Source organism: Arachis stenosperma, chromosome 2, assembly GCF_014773155.1.
Source record: "Arachis stenosperma cultivar V10309 chromosome 2, arast.V10309.gnm1.PFL2, whole genome shotgun sequence".
Lineage (NCBI taxonomy): Eukaryota > Viridiplantae > Streptophyta > Magnoliopsida > Fabales > Fabaceae > Arachis > Arachis stenosperma.
Window position 1 is genome coordinate 62,653,358 of NC_080378.1, and position 21,444 is coordinate 62,674,801.

At 34.1% G+C, this 21,444-nt stretch overlaps 1 protein-coding gene and 2 long non-coding RNA genes across 5 annotated transcripts; 1 reads left to right on the plus strand and 2 right to left on the minus strand.

Annotated features, from left to right (window-relative positions):
- Nucleotides 1–11,083: 11,083 nt before the first annotated feature.
- Nucleotides 11,084–12,044, minus strand: LOC130957317 (uncharacterized). Its single transcript, XR_009077242.1, has 2 exons — nucleotides 11,862–12,044; nucleotides 11,084–11,700 (listed from the first exon to the last, which is right to left on the minus strand). It is a non-coding gene; the product is annotated as an uncharacterized LOC130957317 (long non-coding RNA).
- Nucleotides 12,045–12,280: 236 nt separating this feature from the next.
- LOC130960834 (EG45-like domain containing protein) lies at nucleotides 12,281–20,547 on the plus strand. Its single transcript, XM_057886325.1, has 3 exons — nucleotides 12,281–12,483; nucleotides 14,806–15,085; nucleotides 20,319–20,547. Exons 1-3 carry the CDS (start codon nucleotides 12,375–12,377, stop codon nucleotides 20,323–20,325), a joined length of 396 nt encoding a protein of 131 aa, XP_057742308.1. The 5' UTR covers nucleotides 12,281–12,374; the 3' UTR covers nucleotides 20,326–20,547.
- LOC130960835 (uncharacterized) lies at nucleotides 16,121–19,885 on the minus strand. 3 transcript variants are annotated; one of them, XR_009079269.1, is made up of 6 exons: nucleotides 19,512–19,885; nucleotides 18,657–18,734; nucleotides 17,897–17,967; nucleotides 17,629–17,798; nucleotides 16,958–17,401; nucleotides 16,121–16,537 (listed from the first exon to the last, which is right to left on the minus strand). It is a non-coding gene; the product is annotated as an uncharacterized LOC130960835 (long non-coding RNA). The 3 variants fall into 3 exon arrangements; XR_009079268.1 differs by having other exon boundaries at nucleotides 16,958–17,026; nucleotides 17,296–17,798; XR_009079267.1 differs by having other exon boundaries at nucleotides 16,958–17,798.
- Nucleotides 20,548–21,444: the final 897 nt, after the last annotated feature.

Consider the following 21,444-nt stretch of genomic DNA (forward strand, 5'->3'; position numbering starts at 1 on the left):
AGGTGCCCTGGCTGGTGTTAAATGCCAGAAATCCTTTATCACTGGGCGTTTTTCCAAAACGCCCAGGATGCTGCACACCTGGCGTTAAACGCCCAGAATGGTGCCCATTCTGGCGTTTAACGCCCAAAATGGTACCATTACTGGCGTTAAACGCCCAGAATGGTGCCCATTCTGGCGTTTAACGCCCAAAATGCCCCTTACTGGCATTTTTTCGCCAGTAAGCTTATTTTCTCTGCTTTTTGAGCTGAATCCTTCTGTAACTCTGTAAATTCCTTCATTTTTGATACTTGCCTCTGTAAGAACAATTCATACAACTTTCTAATGACTGGGTTGCCTCCCAGCAAGCGCTTCTTTACTGTCTTTAGCTGGACTTTCACTGAGAGTCACTCAAGTCTCAGTTTTGAGCATTCCTGCTCAATTTCCTTCAAGATAGTGCTTGATTCTCTGTCCATTAACAATGAACTTCTTGTCAGAATCAATATCCTGAAGCTCAACATATCCATATGGTGACACTCCTGTAATCACATACGGACCCCTCCATCGGGACTTGAGTTTTCCTGGAAACAATTTGAGCCTGGAGTTGAAGAGCAAAACTTTTTGTCCTGGCTCAAAGACTCTGGTTGACAATCTCTTGTCATGCCACTTCTTTGCCTTTTCCTTATAAATTTTTGCATTTTCAAAGGCATTGAGTCTGAACTCCTCTAGCTCATTTAGCTGGAGCAGTCTTTTCTCACCAGCTAACTGTGCATCCATGTTTAGGAATCTGGTAGCCCAGTAGGCTTTATGTTCCAGTTCCACAGGCAAATGACAGGCCTTCCCATACACCAATTGGTATGGAGAGGTTCCTATAGGAGTCTTGAATGCTGTTCTGTATGCCCACAGAGCATCATCCAAGCTCTTTGCCCAATCCTTTCTTCGGGCCATTACAGTCCGTTCCAGGATTCTTTTTAGCTCTCTGTTAGAGACTTCAGCTTGCCCATTAGTCTGTGGGTGATATGCAGTTGCCACTTTATGGCTAATTCCATATCTAACCATAGCAGAGTATAGCTGTTTGTTGCAGAAATGAGAGCCCCCATCACTGATTAGTACTCTGGGAACACCAAATCTACTGAAAATGTTCTTCTGGAGGAATTTCAGTACAGTCTTGGTATCATTAGTGGGTGTAGCAATTGCTTCTACCCACTTAGATACATAGTCCACTGCCACCAGAATGTAAGTGTTTGAGTATGATGGTGGGAATGGCCCCATGAAGTCAATTCCCCATACATCAAACAATTCTATCTCTAATATCCCTTGTTGAGGCATGGCATATCCGTGAGGCAGGTTACCAGCTCTTTGGCAACTGTCACAGTTACGCACAAACTCTCGGGAATCTTTATAGAGAGTAGGCCAGTAGAAGCCGCACTGGAGAACTTTAGTGGCTGTTCGCTCACTTCCAAAATGTCCTCCATACTGTGATCCATGGCAGTGCCATAGGATCCTTCGTGCTTCTTCTCTGGGTATACACCTGCGGATCACTCCGTCAGCACATCTCTTAAAGAGATATGGTTCATCCCAAAGGTAGTACTTGGCATCTGAAATTAGTTTCTTTCTCTGCACGTAACTGTACTCTTTGGGTATGAACCTCACAGCTTTATAGTTTGCAATATCTGCAAACCATGGAGCTTCCTGAATGGCAAAGAGTTGCTCATCTGGGAAAGTCTCAGAGATCTCAGTAGAAGGGAGGGACGTCCCAGCTACTGGTTCTATCCGGGACAGATGATCAGCCACTTGGTTCTCTGTCCCTTTTCTGTCTCTTATTTCTATATCAAACTCTTGCAGAAGCAACACCCATCTTATAAGCCTGGGTTTTGAATCCTGCTTTGTGAGTAAGTATTTAAGAGCAGCATGGTCAGTGTACACAATCACCTTTGATCCCACTAAGTAGGATCTAAACTTGTCAATGGCATAAACCACTGCAAGCAACTCTTTTTCTGTGGTTGTGTAATTCTTCTGTGCATCATTTAGAACACGGCTAGCATAATAAATGACATGCAGAAGTTTGTTATGCCTTTGTCCCAACACTGCACCAATGGCATGATCACTGGCATCACACATTAATTCAAATGGTAATGCCCAATCTGGTGCAGAGATGGCTGGTGCTGTGACCAGTTTAGCCTTCAGGGTCTCAAATGCCTGCAAACACTGTGTGTCAAACACAAATGGCGTGTCAGCAGCTAACAGGTTACTCAAAGGTTTAGCAATTTTCGAAAAATCCTTGATAAACCTTCTATAGAATCCTGCATGCCCCAGAAAGCTTCTGATTGCCTTAACATTAGCAGGTGGTGGTAATTTTTCAATTACCTCTACCTTTGCCTTATCCACCTCTATTCCCCTGCTTGAAATTTTGTGCCCAAGGACAATTCCTTCAGTCACCATAAAGTGACATTTCTCCCAGTTTAAAACCAGGTTAGTCTCTTGGCATCTTTTCAGGACAAGTGATAGGTGGTTAAGACAGGAGCTAAATGAGTCTCCATATACTGAAAAGTCATCCATGAAGACTTCCAGAAATTTCTCTACCATATCTGAGAAGATAGAGAGCATGCACCTCTGAAAGGTTGCAGGTGCATTGCACAGACCAAAAGGCATCCTCCTGTAGGCAAACACGCCAGAAGGGCAGGTGAATGCTGTTTTCTCTTGGTCCTGGGGATCTACTGCAATTTGGTTGTAGCCTGAATAGCCATCCAAAAAGCAGTAATAATCATGGCCAGCTAGTCTTTCTAGCATTTGGTCTATGAATGGTAAAGGAAAATGATCCTTTCTGGTGGCTGTATTGAGTCTTCTGTAATCAATACACATGCGCCACCCTGTGACTGTCCTTGTAGGAACCAGTTCATTCTTTTCATTATGAACCACTGTCATGCCTCCCTTTTTGGGCACAACTTGGACAGGGCTCACCCAGGGGCTATCAGAAATAGGATAAATAATCCCAGCCTCTAGTAATTTAGTGACCTCTTTCTGCACCACCTCCTTCATGGCAGGATTTAGCCTCCTCTGTGGTTGGACCACTGGTTTGGCATTATCCTCCAACAGGATCTTGTGCATGCATCTAGCTGGGCTAATACCCTTGAGATCACTTATGGACCACCCAAGAGCTGTCTTGTGTGTCCTTAGCACTTTAATCAGTGCTTCCTCTTCCTGTGGATTTAAAGCTGAGCTTATAATCACTGGAAAAGTGTCACCCTCTCCCAGAAATGCATATTTCAGGGATGATGGTAGTGGTTTGAGTTCAGGCTTAGGAGGCTTATCCTTTTCCTGAGGAATTTTCGAAAATTCCCTTGCCTCCTCTAGTTCTTCTTGATCAGGTTGAGTATCTTTGAAGATGTCCTCAAGCTCTGATTCTAGGCTTTCAGCCATATTGATCTCTTCTACCAGAGAGTCAATAATGTCAGCGCCCATGCAGTCCTCTGGTGTGTCTGGATGCTGCATAGCTTTTACAGCATTCAACTTGAACTCATCCTCATTGACTCTCAATGTTACTTCCCCCTTTTGTACATCAATGAGAGTTCGTCCAGTTGCTAGGAAAGGTCTTCCTAGAATGAGAGTTGCACTCTTGTGCTCCTCCATTTCCAGCACCACAAAGTCAGTTGGAAAGGCAAATGGCCCAACCTTGACAATCATGTCCTCTATTATGCCTGATGGGTGTTTAATGGAGCCATCAGCAAGTTGGAGGCATATCCTGGTTGGTTTGACTTCTCCAATCAACCCAAGCTTTCTGATAGTGGATGCAGGTATTAGATTGATGCTTGCTCCAAGATCACATAAAGCTGTCTTGGTGCAAGTGCCTTCCAGTGTGCATGGTATCAGAAAGCTTCCAGGATCTTGAAGCTTTTCTGGTAAGCTTTTTAGAATGACTGCACTGCATTCTTCAGTGAGAAACACTTTTTCAGTTTCTCTCCAATCCTTCTTATGACTTAAGATCTCTTTCATGAACTTAGCATAAGAAGGTATTTGCTCAAGTGCCTCTGCAAACGGAATCTTTATTTCAAGAGTCATTAAATAGTCTGCAAAGCGGGCAAATTGCTTATCCTGTTCCGCTTTGCGGAGTTTCTGAGGATAAGGCATCTTGGCTTGATATTCTTCAACCTTAGATGCTGCAGGTTTATTCCTTACAGAAGTGGTTGAAGAAGCCTTTTTAGAGGGATTACTGTCAGCACTCTCAGGTGTCTGATCTTCCCTTGGCGTTTGAACGCCAGAAATGGGTGGAAAATGGGCGTTTAACGCCAACTTTTCCCCCTTTTCTGGCGTTTGAACGCCAGAACTGGGCAAGGAATGGGCGTTTAACGCCAACTTTCCTTCCCTTTCTGGCGTTTGAACGCCAATATTCCTCTCTGGGCTCTTACTGTCCTCAGAGGGATTTTGAACAGTGGTTTGGTTGTCCTCTGTCATTTGTTCCTTATTTGGTTTTTTGCTCTTTTGAACAGTGTTATTCAAGGTCTTTCCACTCCTCAATTGAACTGCTTGACACTCCTCTGTTATCTGTTTAGATATTTGCTGTTTTGCTTGATTCAACTGTAGTTCTATGCTCTTATTAGCAACTTTAGTTTCATGGAGCATCTCTTTAAATTCTGCTAACTGTTCTGTCATCAGGAGCAATTATTGATTAAGCTCAATTATCTGTTCTTGAGGATTAGGGTCAGTGACTACTGTCATGACTTCCTCTTCTGGAAAGAACTCATTGCTAGAGTACAAATATTGGTTTCTAGCAACAGTGTCTATAAGCTCTTGAGCTTCTTCAATTGTCTTCCTCATGTGTATAGATCCACCAGCTGAGTGGTCTAAAGACATCTGAGCTTTTTCTGTAAGCCCATAGTAGAAAATGTCTAACTGGACCCACTCTGAAAACATTTCAGAGGGACATTTCCTTAGCATACCTCTATACCTCTCCCAGGCATTATAAAGGGATTCATGATCCTCTTGTTTAAAGCCTTGGATGTCCAGCCTTAGCTGTGTCATCCTCTTTGGAGGGTAAAAATGATTCAGGAATTTGTCTGATAACTGTTTCCATGTCTTTATGCTTGCTGTAGGTTGGTTATTTAACCACCTTTTAGCTTGATCTTTTACAGCAAATGGAAACAGTAATAGTCTGTAGACATCCTGATCCACCTCTTTATCATGTACTGTGTCAGCAATTTGTAAGAACTGTGCCAGAAACTCAGTAGGTTCTTCCTGTGGAAGACCGGAATACTGGCAATTTTGCTGCACTATGATAATGAGTTGAGGATTTAGCTCAAAGCTGCTTGCTTTGATGGGAGGTATACAGATGCTACTCCCATATGCAGCTGTAATGGGGTTAGCATATGACCCCAGAGTCCTTCTGGACTGATCAATTCCACTTAAGTCCATGATGGACAAAAGGGAAATGGTAATGATTGCAAAGAGATAAATTTTGCTTATTTTTATTTTTTTTGAAATGACCGAAAAAAATTAAAATAAAATAAAATAAAACAAAAGGAAAATAAAATAAAAAAAAATTCGAAAATCAAAGAGAAAATGAGATCAAAGCAAATTGAGAACTGAATCAATTAGTAAAAAAAAAAGATTTTGAAAACAGCAATTAAAAAGATATGATTGAAAAATTTTTATGAAAAAGATTTGATTCTTAAAAAGAGGAAAGAGAAAAACACAAAAAGACACCAAACTTAAAATTTTAGAAAATCAAACACTAATTTTTTCGAAAATTTTAAAGGAAAAACACAAGGAGGACACCAAACTTAGAACTTTTGTGAATCAAAAAGGGACTAAGAACAAGAAAAATTCGAAAATCAAAAGAAAAATAACAGCATGCAATTGACACCAAACTTAAAATATGAAACTAGACTCAACTAAAAGACTCTAAACCAACAAAAATAAAACAGTCCTAATCTAAGCAACAAGATAAGCCGTCAGTTGTCCAAACTCGAACAATCCCCGGCAACGGCGCCAAAAACTTGGTGCACGAAATTGCAATAACACTTTTGCAACTCCGCACAACTAACCAGCAAGTGCACTGGGTCGTCCAAGTAATACCTTGCGTGAGCAAGGGTCGATCCCACGGAGATTGTCGGCTTGAAGCAAGCTATGGTTATCTTGTAAATCTTAGTCAGGATATCAGAATTTATCAGGATTGATTGTGAAAAGCAAAAGAACATAAAATGGTTACTTGTTTTGCAGTAATGGAGAATAGGTTGGGGTTTGGAGATGCTCCATCTTCTGAATCTCTGCTTTCCTACTGTCTTCTTCATCAAACACGCAAGTCTCCTTCCATGGCAAGCTGTGTGTAGGGTTTCACCGTTGTCAGTGGCTACCTCCCATCCTCTCAGTGAAAGCGATTGCATATGCTCTGTCACAGCATAGCGGAATTCATCTGTCGGTTCTCAATCAGGCCGGAATAGAATCCAGTGATTCTTTTGCGTCTGTCACTAACGCCCCGCCTTCAGGAGATTGAAGCACGTCACAGTCATTCAATCATTGAATCCTACTCAGAATACCACAGACAAGGTTTAGACCTTCCGGATTCTCTTGAATGCCGCCATCAGTCCTAGCTTATACCACGAAGATTCCGATTAAAGAATCCAAGAGATAACTACTTAATCTAAGGTAGAACGGAGGTGGTTGTCAGTCACACGTTCATGGTTGAGAATGATGATGATTGTCACGGATCATCACATTCATCCGGATTAAGAACAAGTATTATCTTAGAATGGAAGCAAGCATGATTGAATAAGAAATAGTAGTAATTGCATTAATCCATCAGGACACAGCAGAGCTCCTCACCCCCAACCATGGGGTTTAGAGACTCATGCTGTGGAAGTACACAAGAAACGTGTAAAGTGTCATGAGGTCATAAGGTACGGATACAATGTCAAAAGATCCTATAAGTAGTAAACTAGTGTCCTAAGGTTTACAGAAATGAGTAAATGACAGAAAAATCCACTTCCGGGCCCACTTGGTGTGTGCTTGGGCTGAGCAATGAAGGAATTTCGTGTAGAGACCTTTTCTGGAGTTAAACGCCAGCTTTCATGCCAGTTTGGGCGTTTAACTCCAAATTTTATGCCAGTTCCGGCGTTTAACGCTGGAATTTCTGTAGGTGACTTTGAGCGCCGGTTTGGGCCATCAAATCTTGGGCAAAGTATGGACTATTATATATTGCTGGAAAGCCCAGGATGTCTACTTTCCAATACCGTTGAGAGCGCGCCAATTGGGCTTCTGTAGCTCCAAAAAATCTACTTTGAGTGCAGGGAGGTCAGAATCCAATAGCATCTGCAGTCCTTTTCAGTCTCTGGATCAGATTTTTGCTCAGGGCCCTCAATTTCAGTCAGAAAATACCTGAAATCACAGAAAAACACACAAACTCATAGTAAAGTCCAGAAAAGTGAATTTTAATTAAAAACTAATAAAAATATACTAAAAACTAACTAAAAGATACTAAAAGCATACTAAAAACAATGCCAAAAAGCATACAAATTATCCGCTCATTTCACAAGACTTAGAGAAAAAGAAATATAATAATCAATTCATTGAAAACTCATAGAGCTCCTTTTCTTAACAAAGAGAATTAGCCACTCATGACTTACAAAATACGAAAGAAATCAAATAGAAGAAGAGTAGAGAAAAAGCCCCCCGATGAGTCCAGGATGGGTCCTTTTATAGCCTATTCTAAATGAAAATGTCAAATGAAATTCAAATTCAAATTACAAGAAAATATAAATTTAAAAACTAACCAACACTAAAAATCTTCCTTGCTTCAATTAATTCATCAATTAATTCATGAGCCTTGTTAATTTTTTTAGCTTACAAGTTCAGTTATAATATATAAAAAAAGAATTCGTAGAAATTCTCAAAAAGACAATAAGAACACTTGTCACACAAAAGAGTCTTTACATTAAGGGAAAAAAATAATAAGTGCCGTTATTTTTTATTGACTAATTGCTTCTTATCGCAACATCATATGTACTAAAACTTTTACACAACGTAAATTATTTACTTCAGATGGATAACACAAATAAGGTGCCATTTTTCCTATTCTTAATAATCTAATTGTTTCTTACATTACGATTATACTTTAATACTAAATGTTTGGCGTCAAATATAAAATTAACCTACCTTTAAAATTAGAATACACAACCCTAAATCATTTTCAAAATACATTAATATATTTTTAAGTTTAACCTCGAAAAAAATAAATTAAAAGAGATAAATTGATATCACATAATTATAATTGACACCTAAACATATTCAGCAACACATTTAACAACCCAAATTAAAATCCCATACTTGGTCTCTTACCTGTCTCCTAATGCGGTGCGGTACAACCACCGGAACAACCATTTTTCTGTTCAGATTCAAAGTAACCACAAACATACACTCAACCACCGCGAACAGCACTTACTCTAGGAAAGCTAACAATGTTTTAATGCTCCACAACCACCACTGATGATTAGATTTTTGACGGTTTAGAATTTCACTAATAAAATCTCGTTGTAAAGTATAGTTTCTAAACCAAACAATAATCCTTTCATACAAAAAGTTGTTTGTCACTAGTACAAACCCCTAAAATTTATAAACCGAAGTATTCAAACCTCGGGTCGTTCTCCCTAGGAATTACAATAAAGTGTCTTGTTATTGATTATGACTTATTTTGGGGTTTTGGGTAAGAGGCATGAAAGTAAATGACAATGAAAATAAACTAACAACTAACAAAGCTCTTGGCAAGATGTGAGAACTAGAAATCCTATCCTAGTTACCTTTCTCAATTGTGATGAGAATTGTTCATTGCTACCACTTAGTTAACCTCTAACTATGGAGGGAAGTCAAGTGGATGAATCAATTTGATTCCTCAAGTCCTAATCAACTCCTAAAGGAAAGACTAGCTTTTGAGGCATTCAAATCAATTAGCAACTTCTAATTATCAATCAACAAAGGAATTAGATAACTCAAGAGTCACTAATTACGCTCCCTAGGCCAAGAGGAACAAAACCTACACTATATCTAGAGGAGACATTTCATCAAACACATAGAGTGCAATACAAGTAAACATTATTAAATGCAAGAATTAAAGGAATCTACAACTACAAAAACAAGAGATCAACAATAGAAAAGCAATGAAGAACAATTATTTTGAATTACCTCTTATTGAATTGAAAGAAAATGGAAGTAGCAATAGTAGATCTACAACAAAGTATAAGAGCAATATAAAGGAAATTACAACAAAGGAGTAGAAGAATGATGAATGTAACAACAATGAATTGGGAAGTAGAAGTAGGAGAGAAGATGAATCAAAACCTAGATCTAAGAACTAAACCTAATCCTAATTCTAGAGAGAAGTGAGAGCTTCTCTCTCTAAAACTCTAAAACTAATCCTAAGTATATTCTATATTCTAGACTTGGTTAATTGATGCCTTCCCCTTAATCGTTCACCCTTTTATTCCTTTCCCTTAGCAATTGGCGCCAAAAATGGGTTCAGAAACCCTCTCAAATCGCCAGGCACGTGTTGCATTAATGAGGTCGTGTGTTGTCATCGACGCGTGCGCGCACAGTACGCGTGCGCGTCCCTGGCTTGTTTCGCAATGTGTGCGCGAGCGCCTTGTGCACGTGCGCGTGCATGGCCTAGATCAATTCTTTGGCTTTTTGTGCTTCTCTCCACTTGCATAATTTCTTCCTTGCTCCCTTGATCCATGACTAGCCTATTTCATCCTGAGATTACTAGCAAACATATCAAGGTTTCTTATGGAATCAAAGAGGAACTAGAATTCATCAAAATAAGGCTTAAAAAGCATGTTTTTACAATTAAGCACAAATACGGGAGAGATTACAAAACCATGCCAATTCATAGGTTAAATGCGAGAAAAGGTTATCAAAATACTCTAATTTCAATACAAGATGAACCCTAAAAATGGGGTTTATCAACCACCCAATACGCGTCTAAGTTGTCCGACTGTGGTAAAATTTGAAACGGGGCTGGAATACCTAATACTATAAGATTGAGTTCTGCTCTCTACTTAACACTGTAAGCTGTGATTTTTACTTCTATTTTATTTGGCATTTACTTTTGTTTTTTCATTTTGTTTTTTGGTTTCATTACTCGTGATTTTCGGTGGGTTACTATTTAACCAAAAATGATTTTTTTTTTTGGAGCTACCAACTTAAAAAGCAACTTTTTCTATATAAGAAAAAAATAAAAAATGAAATAGTAAAAAGCGTGATAGACATACTCAGATTTGTCCAGATAACCCCTTTTTCCTAATCATGATTAGTTATCTCAATTTTTTCTATGTTTTAATAACACAATTACACTAATAGAAGCATGCTGTCTGTCTCCTGTTGGTGCGCAAAATTAGAACTCGCACAACTTTACCAGCAAGTGTACTGAGTATTCCAAGTAATACCTCAGATGGGTGAGTGAAGGTCGATCCTATGAGGATTATTGGATTGAGCAAGTAATAGTTATCTTACTGGACTTAGTCAGAAAAACAGAAAAGAGAGTTATTGTTGTAGGCGCATGAAACAAGAAAGTAAAGAAAAGCAATTAAAGATTGGTAAAGAGATAATATATAGAAACAGTTAAGGCCTCGGAGATACTTATCTTTCTGAATTAATACTTCTTATTGTCTAAATTAACAATGATGATTCATTCTATGACAAAATGTAAGTGATTAAACTCCAATTCCTTGGCAATCTAATCTCCTCTGATTCTTATCAAAAGCCAGGGTCAGTGGTCATTCAACTCGAACGAGGGTAAAGCTCAATGCAATTCACTCTCCCTTGATCCTACTTAAAGTGTCACAGACAATGTCAGATCTTTTGGATCGGAGAATGAAGCGTAGTATTTTAGTTTAGTGCCACAAAAACCTTAATCGCTCCAAAGTTAACCAGATTTTATGTCACATATCTAATTAGCCCAGGCAATTTGCAGTTTAGGAGATATATTCTCAAGCTGTAGTTCAATACTATCCTGTCACGGACTCACAAGAACTCATGTAGAAAAAGTGGTCATACTTCCATTTCCACCCCAGATTCATTTGGATGAAAAACGACAATATATCATAGAATGGAATCAAACATATATTAGAATAGAAAAGTAATAATATTAATCCATAGAAATAAGCAGAGCTCCTAACCTTAACTAGGAGGTTTAGTGACCCATGCTTTACAGAGAAAACAAAATAATAAGAAAATCTTTCTAGATTTGTCTCCCCTCCTGGGAGGCGTGATCCTTAGGAGGAAGGAGGTCTCTTGTTTATAGTAAAAACCTCTAAAACCAAACTTAAAAGATATTATTTTTAATTAAAATTTATAAAAAGAAAACAAAATAAACTAAGGAGTGCTAAAATCCACTTTGGGGCCTACTAGGAGTGATTCGGGCTGAAGACTGGCATTCAACTTGGGTTCTGGGTGTTGAACTTCACTGGTCCTGCTCCCTGGCTAGCGTTGAACGCCAGTTTTGGGCGTTCAACTTGAGAAGTCAGTCCTTCTTGGGTGTTAAACACCCAGACTTGGTGTTTAACGCTAGTTTTGGCAGTCATTCTGGAAGTCAGCTTTCTAACGCCGTTGAGACCACGTCAATTGGACCTCTATAGCTCAAGATATGCTCGTTGGAATGCACGGAGGTCAGGATTGACAGCATCTGCTATCCTTTCTTCGTCTCTAAACAAGATTCTGCCAAACTTACCCAAAATTCACCTAAAATCATAAAAATAACACAAAAACTCAAAGTAGCATCCAAAAGATGAATTTTGCACTATAACATACTAAAAATGAATAAAATATAACCAAAAACACTAAAAAAATGCTATAAAAAAGGGTATAAAATGCACACGCATCACCTGTACCATAGTAAATACCTGATGTCTAGACAACAACACTGACATGCAGCTGAAGGACGTAAGACCATACCATTTTCTTTATGTGAAGAAACTACTTTATTTCATCACCAGAAAATAATACTTATTGTGAAAAATAAAAATTATATCTAACATGTTTATGTCATAAAATTTTTTTCAAATAATTTATAAGATACAAAAGTTTTAATCTATCACTATATTTTGATAGAGATTTTGTAGTTATATATGGAGACTTGAATAATTATTAAGAATATTCTAACTCTAGAAATAGTGGCGGCTGGGCAGAAACGTCCGGGGACGGTGGCTGCGTAGAAACGTGCGGAGACCCTCTTCCTCTTCCGAAAATGACGGACCGCTAACATAGCATTCAGTCACTATAAAATGGTATTAATGTTATCCAATTTTCCAACAGAACAAATTCAGAAGCTACTTCAAGTGTTCAATATAATTAAGTATTCCGTCGCTACATTGTACAATAAAACTTTAGTTTTCCCTGCATTTCAATATTTCAATATGGCGAACAAACTGAGAGCTGTTATTATCATGGGGCTTGCGATATTTAGCCTTGTTTCGGTGACATCCGCTACTTCGGGAACAGCAACTTACTATACAGTTTACACTCGTGAGTATTTTTATTTTTCTTATTAAAAAAGGGGCACAAATCCTACTTGGAAAAATATCATGAAATGTACTATTTTATCTTAGCCATTGTGTGTCAATTTTTTTATTTATTTCTGAATCAATTTTTTATTTAGAATTTAAAATACTTATTATCTTGACTAATTTCACGTTTACTAAATGAAAGAGTATTGAATTAATTAATGCATATATTAATACACTATATAATGGCTCGTATATATAATAAGACTGATTCACAAACAATATCCTTTTTGTGCAAACTCCTGAAATGGCCCTTTGTATTTGTATTCTTTTAGCAACCGCTTTCTAATTAAGAAAAAAAATATATTAAAAAAATTAAGAAAAACTACCAAATACTTGACCAAAAAACATTTTCCTCCCTTTTTTATTAATAAAATTTGAATAATTTTAGAGTTTAATTTTAATGCACTAATAATATAATTTTTCATTTATAATCGCATATATTCATTTTTAAATTATTATTTACATGATCAATTTAAATAATAATTAATTTAATGACGTATACGTAATTAAATATACATATAAAATTTTTTTATTAATATTATATTAAAATTAAATTCTAATTTTGAGTTGGTAAAAGATATTCTTATTATTTGTGTAAGTACTAACAAGATAAGATAGGCGGCTTAACAAGCCTGTTAGTTCCCTTTAAACCCACTTAAGTAACCGACGTGACGACGTCCATGTTTCTTAACTATCTCATGCTTACTTCAAGAGTTCAAGTGCAGCTTTATTTCTCTTCTTCTCAATAAAGAAGCTAAATGAATAAAAAAATTAATCAAAATAAAAAATTTTAGAATAATATACTTTTATATTATTTTCTTAATTTAACTTATTTAATAAAACATGTCAAATAAGTAATTTTTACCTATGTATTACATATTAAATATTAATCTAATTTTTCTACGTTTCTTTCTGGATTCTTATTTTTTAAATATTCTTTTTAGGGTGTGTTTGGTAATTATGTTTGAAGGAAAAAAGCACGTTAGAGCTTCTTGAAAGCTTCACTTTTTTGTTTGGCTAATTTTTTTTCTTTACAAAGGCAGAAGTGCTTTTGTTCCTAAACCAACGTTTACAAGAAGCAATAATTTCTAGCTTCTCCGTTGCACTAACGTGCTTTTAGCTAATACCTTTAATATTTATTTTTCTTTTACCAACTTTATCCTTTATACATATTATTGCATTATTTATAGAATTCTTATTATTCCTCTCTATATGAACTCTTTTTTATTTTTTTATCAATTTTTTATTTGATATTATATATTTTTATAGTTATAATTTTTGTGTATTATATTTATTATTATCTTTTTATAATAGAATTTATTGATTCCATTAGATAATAATAATAATAGTTAAAAATTATAATGTACTAAAAAAGAGTACTAAGAGTATTAAAAATATACTATATAAAAAATATATAAGAAAAAAATATAAAAAAAAATTAAACATGTATAAAAAAATAATATTATAATTTAATATCATGTCCTTTTAAGTAATTATCTATCTAAAAGTGATTTTAACTAATATTATCCAAACAAAATTTATTTTATCAAAATCAATTTTGGTAAAGAGTTGCCAAACATAAATCATGTTAACACAAACTTACTTCTATCCAAAATCAATTCTATAAAATCACTTTTATTCAAACTCCAGTTTGACTAACCACAATCCAAACACACACTTAATACATTAAAGAGTAACGTTAGAAAGTTTTTTTTTTCGTCAATGTCAATTAATTTTATAAAAATTATTTTATTTATTTTAAATTTTAGATCTTAAATAATAAATTTTTAATTTTAAACTTTAAATTATAAATTTAAAAAAAATAACTATTATTAACTAACTAAAAGTTAGCTAGTTTTATATATTTTCTCCGTATTAAATTTTTTTGTATTTTTTAAATTTGAACCTTTTATTTAAGGCCACACTAGTTAGATAAGAGATTTTTTATTTAAATAAATAAAATAAATGTAATAATTATCGAAATAAATAATTTAAAAAATATTTACTGATTTACATTTTTAAATCATATCTCGTTTAAAAAATATTACAGTCTGAATTTGGACGCCATATATGAGAAGACTCTGTTTTGTTAACCAAATATAATTTAAAAATGTAAATCGGTAAATATTTTTTAAATTATTTATTTCAATAATTATTACATTTAATTTATTTATTTAAATAAAAAATTCGTTAGATAGAAGACCAAAGTTTTTCTTTTGGATATGTATATATAACATGAAGATAATGATGTGCTTTGATATGCTACTTGGAAAATCTTCAGCATCCGCATGCTACGGGTACGAGGACGAGGGAACGATGATTGCAGCTGCAAGCGAGGGAATATACAACAATGGAGGTGCATGTGGCCAAATGTATAAGATCACATGCACAGGTGCGACCAATGCCGGCGTCACTCAACCGTGCACCGGCGCCAGTGTTACCGTCAAGGTTGTCGATCTTTGTCCCTCTCCAGGCTGCCAGGGAACATTTGATCTCTCTCAAGAAGCTTTCTCTATGATAGCTAACACCAATGCTGGAAAAGTTGATATTAACTATACCCCGTAAGTCCATTTCATCATTTCAATTTCTAACTGCTTGTATTAGCTAGCTTTATTCTTGTTTTGTTTTTTAGGACTACTGAATTTTAAGGAAATAAAATTGCACAAAAGATAGTAATTAAATTTTGGATAAAGTATATTTTTTATTTTTAAAATTTTCAAAAATTTTAAAAATACTTTAATAACGTTTTATTTATTTTAATTTCTTGTTAATGATTTAAATATATTTTAATTATATTTAAAAGTTAATACCGTTAATAAGGATGCTGACATGATAATTATAGAATTTAGAGTTTAAAATTTTTTATATTTTATGATCTGATGATGTGAATTTATCGAATGTTTCTATTTTATTTTATTATTTTTCAATTTTAAAAATATATTTTAATAGGGATAATATAAATAATGCTCTTATTATAAATTCTTACCGTCTGAATTAGTTTAGTCTATCAGAAATGTGAAATAATATTAATAAATATAGCTAGGATTAGTCATAATATATAATGAGATTATTTTTCTTTTCTTAATAAATATATTATTAGATTCAAGTTTAATAATAAAAAAATTTAACTACAATATTTTCAAACTGAGACAACATTTAAAAAATATTATCTAAAGATTAATAAAAAGTTACTTTTGATCTATAACAATATTTTTAGACTTAAAGCAACATTTTCAGACCTCTTTCAGATGCAGTCGTTGTGTTAGGTCAAAGCAACGGGTTTTGCTTCAAAAGCAATGCTTTTGTAAGCAACTCTTCAAAAACTGTCTATTCTAAAACAAAAACAATGCTCTTGGTCAGATTCTGGCATCACTTTATTAGAAGCACTGCCACTTCTTATATTACTAAGGCATTAATTTAAAGGCATTGGCTCTTCTTTAAAACCGTTGTTTTCTCTTGTGATACTACTAGGTACATTTTGTCACTATTTATTAGCTATCAGTACAATAATTTAAGCATTTCATTAAAATTTGATACAATAAAATAAAAAAATATAATAAAAGAAACACAACCTCAACTTATTCTACTTGAATATATATTATCAAGTTAAAATATATTATTATAACTCTTTAATTCACATAACAAAATATGGCAAATTAATTAAATAAACGACCCTTAACAAAATACATGTACTTAAAGGAGGGGGGGGGGGGGGGGAGGCAAATACGATGAGCATCTTTGGAACCATTTTCATCCTTAGAACCATTCTCCCGAGGATCTTTATCAAACTCATCCTGAATAAGTTTTACCTTATGACCCAAACTTTCTTTCCAATTAATAAGAGATCATAGCGCAGTTCTGATGTTTTGTTAGCACTTGAAGGCTTCAGGATTATCATCAACTTCACTTTCTGACTCTTCTCTTTCAACACATCATATCTTTCTACATCGTCTTACCAGTCGTCTTTCCACCAGTTGCGTATGCCCATTGATTCTTATTTTTTGTAAGAAAACCTACAGAAGAAGATAGTTTACTGAGATGCTAACACAATCATCAACCTAGTACATGTTCTCATGCATTGTGATCACTGTTATTCGAACCAATATAGAATAGGCACTACCACCGAGTAGAAAACATTTTTCATTAGAAGTACAAGATCAGTAAGAAAATTGAAAGTGGCTCCTTCCATTTTTTTCCCAAATAAGTTCAAACTCACTGTAACACATATGATAGTGAGAAATAATAACTTTCACACACAGTATAAAGCGGAGTACTAGGATACATCAATGGCCAAAATAACAATAAAAAAAAGCACTTAATATTACAATAACTTCCACACACAGCATAGAGTTAGAACAATGAAAATTCTTAATTAACTACCTTGTTTTTCTACGTTTGCACAAAAAAATTTCATCAAATAACTAACCAGTTACCTGTGTCCCAAATAGTAAGCTTCACTCTTTTGCCATCAATTGTAAAAAGCTTAATCTTGAAGTCCATATCTGTCTCAATAATTTAATAAATAAATGGAAAAAATTACACTGCGAAATTCCTTTGTTAGTGAAGCATTCAATATACCAAAAACTACTAAGTGAAAATCTTCAAAGCTAGCTGTATATATACCACCAAATCCCGATAAACTACTATCACATATAAGCAACTATGAACAAATTAAAGGTAATCAACCAACATAATTTCTAATTACCATAATGATATTAGCCCAGTGAACTCAATATAAAGTTGATAAGAGTCAGCTACTAAATTTACATACCTTGTTACTTGTTAGGCCTAATTTGCTTCAATGAAGAGTCCAGCCAATGCTCAGGCCGTTCAATCTCATTAAAATCTAAGTTATCAATTCTTCTCCTAGGAGATTTCTAGATACATGAAATTAGAATATAATTAAGTAAGAACGGACAAAACTTATTTAGTCAGCTAAAATCTTATTTACAACCCAAGCAAATTACATACTACATCTTCAAATCAATTTCATGCCAAGCAAGTTAAACTTCAAATCAATCTTTATTCGATTAATGTTTACAGGAATATGATTCAGGCAAAATAAAGAATTAATTACAATAACAATTAATTATAGGGAAGCCACCTGTGGGGATTAGATTTGCAATTTTCCACACAATCAAAAAGAATCTTTAATCCCAATTCATTGGCAATTTACAAGTATGGTTCATTATACACTGTCCCTTCTTCTTGTCAAATTTAGTCAACAAGTCATCAAAATCTTCTACTCCATCGTATAATCATAATCATTAGTACCTACGGAAACACAAAGAAAGCATCACGAGCTTTGGGAATGAGGCAGAGTCATCATTGCAAATAGAAAAGGAAAAAGAAAGAGGCAGAATCGTCAGTACCTTCGAAAGAGTGACAGATTGTGATGGTGGTATAGATGAATGTGAAAAGAGAGGAACACAATTTTTGCCGTCTGCAGACCAAAGCATTAAGAAGAAAACAACAGAGTTTTTAATAGTATGACGTCTTTAATTAGTTTATATGTGACCAAAATAAGGGACAAAAAAGAAAAATAGAAAATCAGCAACTCAGGGTGGCTGTCTTTAGAGTCTATCTAGAGAAAATTAGAAAAGTAGAATAACTGAGTACTTCAGCTTCACATGAATAATTCACATGCTGTCCTATAAGGAAAGTGCTTAGGAAGCTTAATATTCAAAATCAGCACAACACATATACTTTATATATTTATTTCTACAGAGTACATGGAATGAAAATAAGCTAATACTCAAAATCAGCACCGCACACACTAAAACAATAAATTTACACAATAATGTTCAATTTTAAATTCTACAGAGATTTCAGTCCAAATACACAGTCTCAGAGCTCAATCTGAAAACGTTGTCTCAGTCTTTTGGAGCAGCTTGATTTTTTAGCCAAAAGACAAGAAAAAATAATCAACATAAATTCTAAGGAAGCTTAATATATAAAATAAAATAAAAAATAGTTTCCTTTATTTTGCCTAAAAATTCTCCTGCCTCAAAATCTCAACCTGCACTAGAGCTGAAATTCTGAATTAGCAAAATCAATAGGTCTATTATTATTTGATACACAAAAATAAGAACACACTAGAGCTTGCACGGCTTGTTAGTGTTATTATACTACCTTGCTATGCTACTATGTGCTTTGATCTCCCAATTTCTCAAATAGCAATCGTCATTTCCGGCAAGAGAAGCCCAACGTCTTGACAATACAAGAAGCCATAATGCAAAATTATAAGCTTAGATTTTAACAGCAATTGGTAACAACAAAGTTATCAACATAAATGCAATCAACTAATGCAATCAACAAATCATAATTCATAGATATAAAAGCACACATGTAAAAGAACCACATGCCACATCAACCACTTTTATTTTATTTCAGTAGTGAGTATAAACAAAAGGTTATAAGCTTATAATGCTAATTAATCTTTTTTCAATATATTAATACCACTACTCCACTCTTATTACTATCCATCACACTTCATTCTTCGTCATGCCACTTTTTAACCATTACATTTGCTTGAAATCTGATTTCCAAACTAAATTATATTATTATGTTGGTGACAAGAGTAGATTCATCACTACCTAACTCACACTCATCCTAATTAATTCCTCAGCTAGCTTACTGAAAGTGGAAAAACAACCTAAGAAAGAAAGTAAGCTTTAATTATGTTTACAACTTAGCTATTTAAGAATAAAGAAATTTTAATATTAAAATTTGGTGTTAATAGTGTACCTCTATTATCTGAAAATCAACTAAGGCATAGTATGCATCAACTGTAAATCAGTCCTCATAGGATCATAGCATCAACATGCAGGACATGATATCACAGCTAATTCTGAAGAAATAGGTAGGGATACATGCTCACAAGTTTAAAATTAATGCGCACAGCTACAAGTTTAACTAAAAGTTAAGATTCAAAACACAAAATGGTGCTAAAATAAAACAAAAAAAGAACTGTAGAATCATCAGTACCTGCAGAAGAACGCCAAAAACGAGAATCTCACCAAAAACAAGAGCAGTGATAATCGAATAGTGACCGGCGGTGATGAACGCAAGCAGAGAGGATCGAAGCTCAACAAGAAGAGGAGCAGAGGATCGAAACTCATTTGCGAGCAGAGAAGATCGAAGCTCATTCGCGAGCAAAGATTGAGATCGAAGCTCAATAAAGGAACGCACGTCATCATCGAATGGATTGAAGAACCAGAGACAGAGAGGAACGAAACATTTGGAATGGATTGGGGTTAGGATTTTGTTAGGGTTGGGGTTTTGTTGGGGGGGACAAGAGACTCTTCTTTCTTCTTCTTCCCTTTTTTTCGGCACAATAGTTAGCCTTGCCATTTGGGTTATTTTTGTTTTCTAAAAGAAGTGAAGTTTAAAATTTAAAATAAATTTAAAAACAATTTTTAAAAAAATATTATATTATTTTTATAATAATTATTTTTGTATATTTAATAGAATAATACTTGATAAATATTTTTTAATTTATCAACAACATCACTTATAGTATGTTTATTAAAAATTCGTTATTATAATTCTATTTTATTGCTGCTAATATAAAAGGTTGCCTGTATGTATATATTAGACTATCTTTTTTAAGTGTTATCTTAAATATAGGATGCAATAGCCAAAAAATATTAGTGTTTGTTTACCAAATCTTTCGTCCTAAGCCTTTTTATACATATATAATAGACATACTAACCTATATATATATACTAACTTTTTCTCTTTTATTATTTATTTTTTCGGAATAATGATTTGTCTGCTACATTGTTTTTTCAGGGTTTGAAGCTCGGAGAAGAGAATAGTCTATCTTCAGCTGGAGAATAAATAAAGACGAAATAAAGATAAATCAGAATATGTGAAAAAAAAAATTATATTTAAGAATAATGTGTTGCACTATTGCTTGGAATGGAAAATGGAACTTTTCCCATGAACCCCTAATAATTGTATCAATAATTGATAAAGTGCATTGATACTTTAGCAATAAATAATTTGAATATCCACTTCAGTTAATTTTGCATTTAAAATTTTTGAAGTAATTATTTTTTTAAAAAAAATATTTAAGAGATAATAAAAATTAGCTCAAAGTAATCCAAACTTATTTTATTTCATATTCATTAATACTAAAATAAATGAATAATATTAAATATAATAAATATAATAAATATAAAATTATATATAACAGTCTCACTACTAAAATATCACACTTTTAGTTATGTCATTCTAAAAATGAGAATATTACGGGAACTCACCTATATATAATTATAATATGTATAGCATCCTTTAAATAAAATAAAGTTTAAAATAAAAGGTACTTTTTTTAAGAATAATACAAAAATTCAACCACATCATACAAAATTCGATTAAATTATTAATAAATTAGTTATGAATAAAGAAGGTTAAAAAATTAGGATTTATAATTTACGAAGATAAAAATAATTAGGATATGAATTAAAAAACTCATTCTAAAAGATTTTGGCTCAAAATTAGAACAAATAGCTAAGAAAATGAAATTGGGCTACACCAGACCCAAACTCACATATATAAATCCACACGTAGCTTTATTTCAGCATCATTCTTTTTCATTTGTGTATGAGGCATGGATTGAAGGAGAAGAGAGAAAAGAGAGAAAAATCCTAGCTCCATCATCTTTATTTGGATATAACTTTTACTCTAGAGTTTCGATTGACGAGCCGTTTACAGGCATGCATATGTCTTGAATTCCTCTCCAATTCTATATAAGTATTGTGGCAAGAAACTCTTGAATTTCTTACCCATTTTTCTATTTCCTTTCAATTTGCACTTTTGAGTTGAGTTATTGAGGAATTTCGATTTTTTAATGTTTAGGGAAGGTTCAACTTTGAGTTTTGATGGAGTTTTAGCCCAAGGATGCATGAGATACAGT

Excerpts from the sequence above, each read along its gene's own strand:
- LOC130960834 (XM_057886325.1), top strand. The coding sequence starts at position 12,375 with ATGGCGAACAAACTGAGAGCTGTTATTATCATGGGGCTTGCGATATTT. Across the intron at positions 12,484-14,805 it reads TTACTATACAGTTTACACTC|CATCCGCATGCTACGGGTAC; the intron begins GTGAGTATTTTT and ends GAAAATCTTCAG.